Raw genomic sequence first — 13,435 nt, forward strand, 5'->3', positions numbered from 1 at the left:
TTGTTTTTGAGAGCTGAAAAGAACATGGAATACAGCTTTCTTAAAGCTCTTTTCCTGGTTGATGTTCAGAAGCAAAGGAATTAGCCCAAGGCTGTACTAATGGCTGCTCAGTGCAGAAATTGGAATTGTTTTTTACAGCTTAGTTGCTTAAAAATATAAGAAGGGAGCGTGACTTTTGCTACTTGGGCCCAAAGGTGTTTGCTAATTCTTCTCTCTTTCCCCCGCTATTGCAGTGCTGAAGGAAGCCATGTTTCAGGACAGAGCAATGGGAGAGATCCCCAAGCCCTTGCGAAGGCTGTACAGATTCACCAAGACACCTTACGCACCATGTACTTTGCTTAGCTATAAAAAAAATATCAGTGAGACCGGAGCCTATTCACGAAAGGAAGAACTGCAGAAATTAGCCACATACAGTGTATGTTTAAAGAAGGGTCAGTTCATTGGGGAGGGGGATACCTCTGCCACTGCTGAAACTGATCCTATGGGAGGGGGCATGGGCCTTATCCTTGTTTTGACACAAGGAAGATTGTTTACTTCACCGAGAACACGGCACTTATTATGCAATATGAAACCAGCCAACTGCTTTTGAAGCAGCCTCCAATGGGAAGTGCTGCCGTCATCGTTGTTGTCTTTTCCTTTGTGTGTGTTTTTTCTTGTAGTCTAACCCTTTTTTATGCCTTTACCTCAAGTTGCTCAGCAGCACAACTCTTTCTGCAAAAAAGAAACAATTATTACGGTATTAAAACTTACAGGAGCAATCAAAAAAGTGATTGTTGGGGTGGGCAAGTGAAGTGAAGTAGAGAATGTGCAAAAATGTTTTTATCCTTTGGGTACCCCTACGAGGGTAGCCGGTGGCTTCCCCTCAATGGCTGTCAGCACTTGAATGTGACCATAGCAAGTGTGTTTGTATGTTTGAGTGAGCAACTCCACAGAGTATGTTGTGGGAAAGGCTGTGTGTATAGTGCATTTGCAGATCCATTGATCCCAGTGTGGTTTAGCCAACTGCTGCCTTTTGTGTCTGTCTTCATTGCTTGGAGTTGCTCCACTCAAGTCTATTTCTGTACCATAACTAAGTTAACCATAAACGTTGATGCTGGCAGTAGCGATACAACCTGATGAGATTAATGAAGCTGCCGCTTTCTCCTTGTCCAGAAGTTTCAGCTAATTTTACATCTTGTGTGCCATGTGTATACCTTCTGAGCTTCTTGTGACAGCAGATCTCCTCCCCTGTTTTGCCAGGGTGACGTGTAATATCCATTCAAGTACAGACACTAAGTTGAGGTCTCTCTTTTTTAAAAATGAAAAAATATATATTAGTTGACTCGCTGCCTCTCACTTTAATGTGATTGCATATATATATCTATATATACGTGTACTTTGAGGTTTAGCTTCCTTTTTTCTTTTATATTTATTAGAGTAATAATAATGCTTTAATTTAAGTCAGTGTATTGGCGACATCAGTTTTAATGTTTAGAAACATAACTATTTTGTTTTAGAGAACTGACAATGTTTTTGCTATCTTTTAGTGCAATAAGCCTTTGCAAAGGAGAAAAATCTGTCCATTTTTGCTGTGCACAAACAGCAGCATTTTGCACCACTGCTAGTGGGAGAATGGACATGTTCGTGCACTTAAAAGGACAAAGTTAGCCTTAATTTTGAAAGGAAAGTCTTGTAATAGGGAGGATTCCCTTTTTTAATGCATAAAAAGGCAAACCCTTTCATGCTGCTAGCAGACTACAAGCTTTAATACTGTCTAGTAATGCAGGATTTTTGCTCTGCTGCACCCTGGGGTTGGAGGGCATGGTTTTTCCCAGCACAGAAGAAATTCAGGTTTTTAGATCTGTCCAGATGACATTGAGCAAAAGTCTAAAAGGGGGCATGAAGATTTTTTAAAAGCAGTTTTTGATCATGTAGACTTTCCTTTTGAAACTGAGTGCTTCATTTCATTTTACAAATAAAGCTACAGAGGGCTGGGATACACTTAAGTGAGATCACTGAAATGTGAATCAGATGAATGGGCCTCTTTTCATTCCACTTTGAAGCTGAAGCAAAGTATTTTACAAGATGATGAAGATGAGCATTGAACTCAGTAGCAGGGATTCAGGGGCGTTTTGCACTTTGTAAACACATGAACTGCATTTGTGACTGCTTTTTTTGCACTGGTTTTATAGTATATATGCATAGATATATACTGCAGATGGTTCATATGGGCATTGCTAGTAACCCAGCCCTGCTGAAACAAACAAACAAACCGTTCTCCACATGAAAACCATTTCACTGGTTGAAGCATCTTTCTTATATTGTGCTGTCTTCAAAGTGACCCACTATATTTGCCAATTTACTGTATTTTCAGCTGAAAAATCTGAGCCCATTTTGCTCCAACAGGCCTGAACCTTTCCTATTTCTTCTCTCCCCACCCCACCCCCACTAGAAAACTTAAGTACTGTGTTTTATATGCTTTCTTGTGCAGGCATATGCTGCTGTTCATGGTGTCTCAAAATGCTTTACTGCACTTGTGATCTAGTGAAGTTTACTCCCAGTTTCAGCAAAATGGTACAATGCACACTTAACCTCTTGGGGGCAAGAATCAAAGTGCACTTGAAATAATTGTGATGGGGAGCAGCTTGCCTTAGGGGGTTGGGAAGAAGTGTGCACTAAGATGAAAGGGGAAACTGCTAGAACCAAAAGAGTTCTTAATGAATTGAATTGCAAGTGGCTGTTTTCATGCTTCAATCTCTGGAAGTTTCCTAGCTGAGGATACTTCATGCACTGTACTTATGCTTGAATTCCTAGCATGAAATGACTGCGGGGAATTCAAAACCAGCCTGCTTAGGCCCCATGATGTGGCCAATGGACTCAGACTTCACCTCCTCTGTCCTTCACCCCCCTGCCTAAAGAGAACATACATCACTTGTTGTCAGGGTAGCCTAGTAAATTTCCCTGGAGCTTGAGGTCAAGTTTAACGGTTCTAATATGGGTGCATCACAACAAATCTTCACTAATATTAATGTTAAGTTTTTTCTCTTCCAAGGATTGTCACTTTAAAAGGCTCCAGTGGGAATTCTTACTCAGTGTTTCACAATTGAGATTTTAAAAGTGAGTTGTGGAACATTGGGACCTCTGCCCCCCCCCTTTTTAAAGACCTTCTAGCTGTTTATACCAAGATGCACTATAATATTTATTTCCTGACCTGTCCCTAGAATGGTGGCTCTAAAGCCTCCTTTGCTGCAGCCATCACCTTCATCCTTCCAAAGTGAAAATGATTTAGAGCCCAACAGAGAAGCACCTTTAAAATACTTGTACACAGTGCTAGTGTGATTGATTTTCATGTGGAGAGGAGATGGTAACTTAAAAACAAACCGGAATATATTTTAATTTTGAAACTGTCTTTGTCAAGTGCCGATAAAATTTGTAATACACTGGCCTGGTTCACACCTAAATGCTAAGCCATGGTTTGATTAACAAACCACAAGTTAACCACCGGTTGTCTCATAGACGATCAACAAACCATAACTTGTTTCTTCAAAGTTGCTTTGGGTTTTCCAGCTGCTCTTGGTTTGTGCCTATGTAGCTTAGTGAGAGGGTGGGGTGGCCAAATAAATGTTTAAGGAAGGGTGAAGGGTTTGGGTGTAACAGCAAGCCATAGTTAAAACAAACGAAGGTTTGTAAGCCAACAAAAAAAATCATGACTTCAGGTTGTGGTTAGGCGCTAAACAAACTGTAGTTGGGTTGATGGCAGGGTTTGGAGGCTCAAACAACAAACTATGGGTTAATAAACAATGACTTAGTATTATCTGCGAGCCAGGCCAATATCAATGTACTGGCATTGAAGGCCACCTGTACTACAGTACTGTAGCTGCTATATTTATTTAAATGGAGGTGGGCAATTACTGCACTAAGGAAAAAGGGCAGGTGAACAGGAATCCAATTTAAGAAGTAGTATTCTGATTTTTGTTGTTTCAAAAGCAATTTTAACAGTGTGATATATCAAAGGGTGCTGTCTTAACCAAGATTATAAAATAGCCAGATATTCTTCCTTTGTTTTGAAAGACTTAAGATATATTTTGACGTTTGCAGTGGATGGGTGGAGGTGGGGATGGGAGGAAATAAACGGTACCTCATCTGTGGTGGCAGTTCCCAGTATATTTTTCACAAGATTATATGGACTTTTATTTTTGTACATGCTCTCTGTTTTTGTTTTCTAAAAAAGCTTTCTTGAATTTTAATGTGCTTTCATGAAAATTTCCGCCTGTACAGCCGAGACAGCTGTCTGTTCAGCCTATATAGGTACAAAAGTGTAGGTTTAATGGTTTTGTGCACCCAGCTTGGCCTTGTTCTTTGTTCAGTATGCGTATTCCTGCCTAGGATGGTTGCTGTAACTCCCCCCACCCCGGTTGTCCTATTTCTCACTTGTACTTGCAAGAGCCACTGTCCTCTCTCCATCACCACTCCATACCTGAGAGTTGCTTGGTGCTGAGTTCTGTCCACCATGAAAACACAGTGCATTGTTCTCCATATGTTTTGAACTACAACTTCCATCAGCTTCAGGCTGAATAAAGCTGAGCTAACAGAATGTGCCCCTCTGTAGGTAGGGACTTTTCTTTTGTGCCATTGGGCTTGCTCTCTGTCAGGTACAATTCCCATTAATTTCAGCAAGTCAGTAGTGCTAGGGCTGGATTTCCAAAGGCAGAATTGATGACTTTTGGGCAACCCTAGTAGTACAAAGCATTAGAGTCCTACTGGCTAACCTTCGTCATCTAAGCAACAGCTGCTAAGAGGGGCATTATTAAAAGACATCGGACCGAAAGGTTCATTCTGTGGGGTCTTTCACACATATGTGTGTGAGACTGTGTTAGAACGTAAAGATCTCAGGAGTGTTAGATGAAAAATGTTAAAAATAATGGCAAGGGTGCTTCCCAAAGCTTCCTTTGGGATATTTCTGCAAGACTGAAAGTCTATCTGCTTGTAGATATCCTTTGACTCTGTGTGTTCCCCTATGCAAATTATTGTGACTTATTAACCACCCATGTAACCTTCCTGTTGTATAGCTTTTCTGCTAGCTGTTTTTGATGATGGCAACACCCTGAATCTGTCAGATTTTCCCACTTGGTAGGTAAGTGATTCATTGAATGGATTTTTAGTGCTATGAACTGATAGAACAATTACCTTTTCAACTGGAAGAGTTGTTTGTGTGTCTGCAAAGTGGGAGCAGGACATATCTTTTTAATCAACTTCCACTTCCCATCCTTTTCACTTTAGGGCAGTTTGTCCATGCATATTGAGCTTGTGGTGAATGGAACCTCAAGCATTGTCTGGCATATAGAAAATGGCCATCATGGGTTAAACACCAGGCAGAGCTTTCACTATTGCCTCAAGCACAGCAACGTCTATTAAGACATGCTCAGCTTCAAGTTATCCTCTGATGTACTTGACCCTTATGTTTTTTGGAAAGCTAAACAACTCCTGGGGAATGTGCAGGTCTGCTAATACCTGCTTGTTAATTATCATATTTACAAATGCTTGGATTTCACTATGATGAGAGACAAAGCTGTTAGATGCCAGACCCTCCTTTATGACTTGCCAGTTTATTCTCTGTAACCTTGGCTTTGCTGATAAAGAGGTTATGACTAAGTAACCACTGGGGAATGAGGAACAAAGACCCTGGAGTGGGAACTGGAGAACAGTTTGAAAAATTAAACTGAAGGATTGACTCTGCAGGAGGTAAAATGTTGAAAGACGAGAATCATGTCTAGCATCTTTCAGTCCCATTTCCATATTAAAATTGTGTCTGAATTACCTCTGGCAGGTATGTAACTATAAAGACCTATTTAAAAATGAAGTAGCTCTGCCATCTGAAACTTGGAGGGTTTTATTCATTCAAAGCAAGACAGTCCTCAAAGTGCCTTTTTAGAAGATGGTGCTGTAGATTTTTCTTTCTTTCTGAAGCTGTATATTGCTGGGTGATGGGGGGATAGAAGCATTTAGTGAAAACACGCCAAGTTCTTGATGATACCACTTGTAGTGTTGAGTACTATGTAGTACCCCACCCCAAAATAATCAGGACCAAGATAAGAGTGGACCATACTATATTTGGGGAAAATAATGGTACTGATAACTTGATTAAAATCCACTGTGTGGATCTAAGACACTTTAGGGTTTTTAGGGCAAGTAGCCCAGGACACTTGTAAGCACTAAATGTTTATTCAGAGGCCACAAACTATGAAATTGTGGTAAGCAGCATGTGCCCCTGAAGCTATATGTGTATCTTTAAAGTTGTTAAAATTCTGAAAATCCCAGCTTTAACTGTAGACCTTTTGTAAAAAGCAGAGCCCTAGTCCTCATGGTTGCAATGGCAAATGTTGATGGCAAAAATTTGCAGCATGGCCTTTTGGTGCTGAGCAGGTCTGCTGCCCCGAAATTTAAAAAAAAAAAACTTTTTTAAAAGAAAAGTGCTGTACAGCCAGTCTTGTCTTTAAGCTTTTTATCAGTCAGGAAAAAACTAATAAACACTGCACCTCTGTAGCAGCAAAATGCTGTAAAAGTAATAATAACAAAGTTGTAGTGATTACACTGTAAAACTACTTGCACACACCTGCAAAAAAATCCAGTTATGGTCTTAATGGTACCAATAGAATATTTTTCAAGGAAAATTTGTGTCCCTTTGTGGTTAGATTATTGGTCACCTCTGTAGTTTATGTGCCATCATCTCTTTTTCCTGACTATTGGCTGCCATTTTTATGGAAGAGTTTATCAGGCTTTGTCTTTACAATAATGTTCTTGCTATAACTTTGCAATCCAGGGTTTCAGGGGAACTGCGAGGGCAAAGGATAATCTCATCCAAACCTACTTTCATATCTGTCTTCGGCATCCTGGAACTCTCAGTGCAGTGCTGGATTGTAGAGGAGGCCAGTTGTTCATTTGAACAATAGTCTAATGCTTTGGCACAAAAAGAAAAAAAAAAGTTATTTGGATTAGGCAACAGCCTATTTTAATTTGTTATGATGCAGGCTATCGGAAAGAATAGGAGTTGTGGCCTGCACATACATTCTGCCTGCCTGATGCTAACACCATGCTTCTCCATGTTACTTGGCCAGAATGCTGACTGCCTATACTTAAGGATGAATGATCCCTTCTCAACCACTCTCTCCAGAGGTGTGGAAGCTTTTGTGACTCCAAGTGATGGTTGCCTTAATTCACACGTGCATTGCCCATTAATCTTCGCATATAAGTTTATATAGTTCCCTTCTTGAATAACCTTATCCAAAGACAGTGTATTAAATTGTTCAGTATGCACTGCGGCATCTGTGCTAATAGTAATTTAACTAACTTTTTTAAAAAAAAAATGAATTATATAATCTGAAATCAATTGCTCTGTTGTTTTTGACCCAGTGGCCAATCCTAGCTGATAGCTTAATAGCACATATGGTATGGTTCTAGTTTAAATGTGCACAAGGGTTCTTGACTATTAGTTATTCCAAAAGGGTTGAGCAAAATACTGAATACACAGCAGTGGGAAAGTTAAGGGTGGATATTGAAGTACATACCTTTTTTTGTAAGAATGGCTTGCTATTAGAATAGGCTGCCTCCAAAGATATGGTGGTATTGGCTTTAACTGTACTAGCTTTCTAGAGGTGCAGATGCTACCCCAGTGGCAAAACTCTCTAACTGCAACCCAGTCAACTTTTAATCTATTAATTGTTCAACTTCAGCCAATTAATCAATTAATTGATCAATTAAATTTGCATATGGGTAAAACCAATATTTCTGAAGAAGCATTTTTTTTAGTTGATGCACACATGTCATAACATGCATAATCTTAAAATGCATTATTCCTGTGTGAAAAAGGAAAGTGATTCTTTTCAGATTATGCTCACCCTCTGCAATTTTTATAAGCACTTTTATTAAAATTTTAATGTACATATATGTGTGTGTGTGTGTGTCTTCTGCCCAAGTGTCCTCGGGAACATTTTCCATCCCTACTATGAATGTTCCATAAGAGAAAAAATTAGGTGAATTGTCACAGGCTGCAATCCTATATGTGCTTACCTGGGAGTAAACCCCATTGCACTATTTGGTGCTTACTTCTCAGTAGACATGCATTGGACTGTGCTGTGAAAGTACCATAGAGGTGCCTCTGACTTTGCCATGTATGAAAACAGACTAGATGTTGTCCCATTTCAAGTGGTCTCTGGCAGAATTTGTTTACAGATACTTCCAGAACTTTTTCTAATACTTTTATTATTTTTAATGTTAAATCATAGAAATAATTTCAAAACCTAATGCACTTTCGACTGTAGGGAATGGGGGGGGGATGGAGCAACCTCTGAATGCAATACTTTTGTTGGGACCGACCCCAAAGTCTAAAAAAAGTGACACATTTTTATTTTATTATTAATTAACACCTTAATTATTAATAATTAATACCTTTATTGAATTGTGGACTTCAGAGGGTTGCTGTTGTTTTTTAGATGGACCAACATAGCTTCCTATGCTTTTTAAATTAGAGGAGTTGCTTCTTCCTGGTGACTTATATCTGATTTTGCAGGTTCTCCTTTAGTGGGAAATCTACTTAGTGTTTGGCTTATTATGCGTGTCTAGCGGGGGTGGGGGGGTGGGGAAGCGAGGAAGCATATGTGTGCCTCACTCTTAAGATGGGGTCTCATTCATCCTCCATCTAGAGCACTGATCAGGTCCGCACCTGCTTAACTTCAGTAGTAGTTGTACCATTAGTTGTGTGGAGACCATTTGCTAGGCCTGACCTTACTAGGTGTCGCATGTCTTGTTCTCTCTTTTTTTAAAATTTATTTGCAGCTTCGAGAGAGGAAAACACTCATCATTTCCTACCCACTCCAAGCTCTCCAGACAAGTGCGGGATACTTCTATAATCATGCCCTCAGGGTGTTTAAGTGCAATATTCATCATCCCTGACAGTAGCCATGCTGACTGAGACTGATGGGAGGGCACATCTGGAGGGCACCATGTTGGCTACCCCATTTATAGGTTATTTTGTAAAAATGTGTTTATGTCTATATTATATACACATATAAACATAGATGTATACTCTATAAACCAGTGGTTGCCAACATGGTGCCCTACCATGTGTGTGCGCACACACATCCTGTGTCTTTTCCAATATGCATTGATGATGCAATGCAAGTGCAACGTTGAGAGGAGAGGCACAGGCTAGCTGGGCTGGTCAGATGCAGCAGATTTGAACATGACCTGCTGCCGAAACCATACAGCAGAGTTTTGCAGAGCTGGCACTGAAGCCTGACAGGAAGGTTTGGCTCCTGACCTGGTATCTTTTCTTCTGTTACCAGAAGTGTGCTGGACTCAGAGGTGCTCTTTGGGAGCTGAACCCTACTTTCCCAAGATAGTTTTGGGGACTAAATCTTTTCAAAGTTTGCTGCAAAACATTAAATAACTTTCCCAGTTTACTAGTTCTCAGTCCACAATTTGTTTCTCAAAAGAGCCAATCAAAAGCTAATGGAGAGCGTTATGCCAATCCTTTATTTGGAACAGATGATGCTCTTAAGAAAAAGCTTAAAGGCCTCTTGGTCTCAGACTGGGAAGTTGACAGGAGAAAAACCATAGAACCCTCCCTATTGTGACAAAATCCTTGTCTTGCTTTCCATTCTGTGCTTTGAACAGTGCACCTGTTTCTTGCTTCCTTCCTCCCTGCACTCCACAGCATAGACTAGGAAGCACTTCAGACAAGCAAGAAACTGGTGCCTTTGTAACTGCATTATCCCCAAGCCGCTTTCCTGCTTAGAATTCAGTGGCATTGGACTTTGGTGTGAGGCGTTAAGTAATTTATCTCAGTTTACCAATACCCAGTCCACAATGTTGCTTTTTAAAATAGCTGCCCATTAATTTTTTGGATATCTGTTTAACTGACTTTAAAGTTACTCCTGTCCATTACCTAAGAATTCATGTAGTCATAGTAGTCACCTGAACTGATCTAATCTGTCGTCTCTCTTTCACGTTGCTCATTTTTACTGATTCCTTTGTTTATGGTCCCTTTGTGCTTGCTGTGCACTCGGCTTGATGGTAGTCTTTTTTTGAGGTGGATTATGAGGAATTTGAAGAATGTTGTGTGGTGAATATAGTGGAGCAGGGTGATGAAGGAGAGCTATTGTAGAGTCAGAAAACTTTGGTTGCAGGAAAGGAGCAGGGGCTGAGAAGAATACATGCATATTCCATGGGCACACTGGGTCATACTAGTGGAATTGTTCAGATGGATTGTACAGCAAATTCAGGCACAGAAAACTTGTTTGGCAGGAGCAGATTCAGGCCCCCTTAGTTTAGATTCTACTTCCATCAAATGCCCCAGGGAAACTCACAAGCAGGACATGAATATAGCCTTCCTCTATTATATCTCCAACATCCTGGTCCTCCAGACTTAAGCACTGAGGCCAAGAGGCTTGCTGAATGTCAGGTTTGAGCACGAGCAACATAAAGATTTTACTCACTTACTCACTCACTCACTGTATTGCCTGTGTCTAGTCATATCTGTTTGTCTACATTTAAGGAATGAGCTTTTTGTTCAGAAAAGTTTCAGGCTGTACTTTCTGAAATGCAGGCAGCAGACGGCAAGACTATTCCACTTTTAATCATGAGCACTATTGACAGTTCCTCCTCCTCCCAGCAGCAGTGTGTGTTTGAGGGGTGGGTGGGTTCAAACCTATTCAATATCTCATTTTAGGAGAAGCAAATCTCCAGCTTTTTTGATGGAAATTCTTGACGCCTGTGATATGATAGATTTTTCATTTTTCAAGTAGCAAAAAAGTCTCATTAGAATCTGATGTAGCATGGACATTTCTCCATGGAATGTTCTCTGTATTGGAGAGTGTTGTTTCTCAAAATACAGTTTCATAAAATAAGCAACACAATGAATGATTACAATGCTAGTTTCAAAGTGTAATTAAGTTTTTGTTTCAGGTGATTATCCCTAGGAACATTAATTGTGTTAATGATTTTTTTCCTCCTGATTAAAATTGTTTAGTTTTACTACTTTTGAATATTGGGAAAATGTGTTTATAGAATACATAAAATTAATGTGGCATACTTTTGTGTACACATGCCAGATATGCTAAATTAGATCACAGTTTAAGTCACTGAAACAAACATCGCAAAAATGTTTTGAATCAAAGTTTATGAAAGACCATTGTTAAGGGATTTCAGTACATGCTAAAGTAGAATATTTCTAGTAAAATGTTTTTCTAGCTTGGACTTTAGGGTCATTTTTTCTGACTATTGGCTCTGTTAGAGACTGTATTTTGTTCTCAGCTCAGCTTTGACGTGATCTAGGAGTTTGGACTCCAGGTTGGATATGGCTTGTTTGAGTATGAATTTATTTGCACATGTGGAATCATTAAGTTACCTGTGGGGAGTGGCTGTTGGGTTTTAAACAGCAAGCTGCCATTTTGCCATTTCACCATACCTGAAAGGTATGTATTAGCAACCATTCTCACAAGTCAATTATTCCCAATACACATTGAAAATTAAAATGGATTCTGAAATTATGTTTTATTGTACAGTCATGTGGTCAGGCAAGTTTTCTGAGGTTTTCCCCGCAGACCATGTTAAAAAATGACTTGTCCTAGATGATTGCTCTTCCAGTTTGTCCACACGAAGGGACAGGGGTTGATGAGGTTTCGGTTCTGCATGCTTGGCACAAATGGTCCATTGTGACAGGAAGAAGGCAGCTTGCAGTGACATGTAGGTTGATCACAGGGCTCTTTGATGCATGACTGCTAACTGTATGGGTACCTTCTGTCTAAGAGAATTGTATGTATGCTACATGTGACAAGCACACGGGTGTCTATTTGGCCACATCCACACACAGTGAGAACCTGTTGCCAATCACTGCATCCTTTCTACATGCATCTGCACATGGACCTATGCATGTTGGTCTCGTGTTACAGGGGACAGGTGCTTTATGCAAGGTATTCCTGTATGGAAGATATATCCATGAGAGAAATGACCCTTCAAGCAGTTTCCTTAATAAGGCAGACTTTAAACTGTGTAACAGTATAGTATTAACATTGTGTGTGTGTAGTTAGGGGGACAAATGTAAGCTCCATCCTCAAGACATTCCGTTCACTGTGGGTCCATCAGGTGCTTGGGGCTGCACTGAGCAGTTGGTCTGCTATAAGAAATGCATAGCATGGCAGATTGGAGGTGCCCTTTTGCCTTTGTGTGGGGCATTGTGTTGGTGATGTCAACACTATTCTGTGTGCCATTGCAGGGACACATTTCTTAAGAATCCAGCTGTAGGCCAGCTATAGTTTCACATTCTCCTAGGAACATGTTGGTGCTGCACTTCAGCTTAAGGCCCTTGGTTGTAAATTTCTGATGACTTCTTGCTTTGTGGGGCACTGCCGTTTTGCTTTCTGAGAGAAGCATAGGATGAGTTTGAAATCTCTGGGTGTTCTTGTAGGTTCTCCCCCGCCCCCTTTAACAAAAGTATGCTGAAGTCAAGCAAGTTTGTTGCCCCTGAACTATTGTAGTTAGCCTTCCTGCAGGTGGACAGATGGATGGCAAGTGCATTGGTAAAAGCCTTCACAATTTTTACTTATTAAACCACCTTGACCGTGTGTGCCTCTTTGTATTGCAAATGTGAGCTGCAACTATTTGGGGATAGGGTGGGAGGGTTGGTTTATATAAAATATAGATAAATATATATATACATATATATATAACAAATCTGTATTTCAGTATGTTTTTAGAAACTTAACTCTTTAACCCAGAAGCAGCGTGTCCACTGCTCCCTTCACTCATCACCCCCGCCAAGTTTACTGCCCTTGCCAAAAGTTTAGCTATCTTTGCATTTTCTTCCAGTTTGGTTAAATATCAACCTGTCATCTTCTACAATTTTCAACTTTGTTACATATCCATCAGCTTTGCGAGACTTGGGTTGGCTCTTAACACACTTCGTTGGAAGAGGATGGCTCTTGTAAGCCTATCTTAACTACTTAAGGACCAAGCGTTCTTGAATTGGCACACAAGTCCTTGTTGCTTTTAGTGGCATAAATTTCTTCCCACCCCACAACTGTCTTAACTTCCAGGGTGGAGGTTAGTGAATCCACTGTCAGGGGCAGGACGCCTCTGGATACCCACTGCTGTGAATCCTGAGTGCTGTTGCACTCTCTTCCTTCATACAGGCTTCCCACAAGTATCTGGTTGACCACTGTAAGATGCTGGGCAAGATGGGCCTTGGGCATCTTACGTTCTCATAGGTCTCAATCTTGTAATGCCACAGAAGCAGATATTCTGAGGGACTTCACAAACCTAGTCTGCCAAACTTTTTGTCAGTGTGATTTTGTGTGTGTGTGTGTTTTCTAAATTTTCTCTGACAATTTTTCCAGCTAAGGGAGAAGAGGAAAAAAGGAAAATTTTATACTTAAAAAACAACAACCTGGACTGACATTTG

At 40.3% G+C, this 13,435-nt stretch overlaps 1 protein-coding gene across 2 annotated transcripts in view; it reads left to right on the plus strand.

Annotated features, from left to right (window-relative positions):
- LOC128418807 (protein argonaute-3) overlaps positions 1-12,460 on the plus strand; it is a 56,303-nt gene extending 43,843 nt beyond the window's left edge. For both annotated transcript variants that reach the window (XM_053398858.1, XM_053398860.1), the window contains one exon: positions 234-12,460. In XM_053398858.1, coding sequence (XP_053254833.1) covers positions 234-342 — 109 coding nt within the window. In that variant the 3' untranslated portion in view covers positions 343-12,460. The remainder of the gene's footprint in view (positions 1-233) is intronic.
- Positions 12,461-13,435: the final 975 nt, after the last annotated feature.

This window comes from Podarcis raffonei, chromosome 8 (assembly GCF_027172205.1).
Source record: "Podarcis raffonei isolate rPodRaf1 chromosome 8, rPodRaf1.pri, whole genome shotgun sequence".
NCBI classification, from domain to species: domain Eukaryota; kingdom Metazoa; phylum Chordata; class Lepidosauria; order Squamata; family Lacertidae; genus Podarcis; species Podarcis raffonei.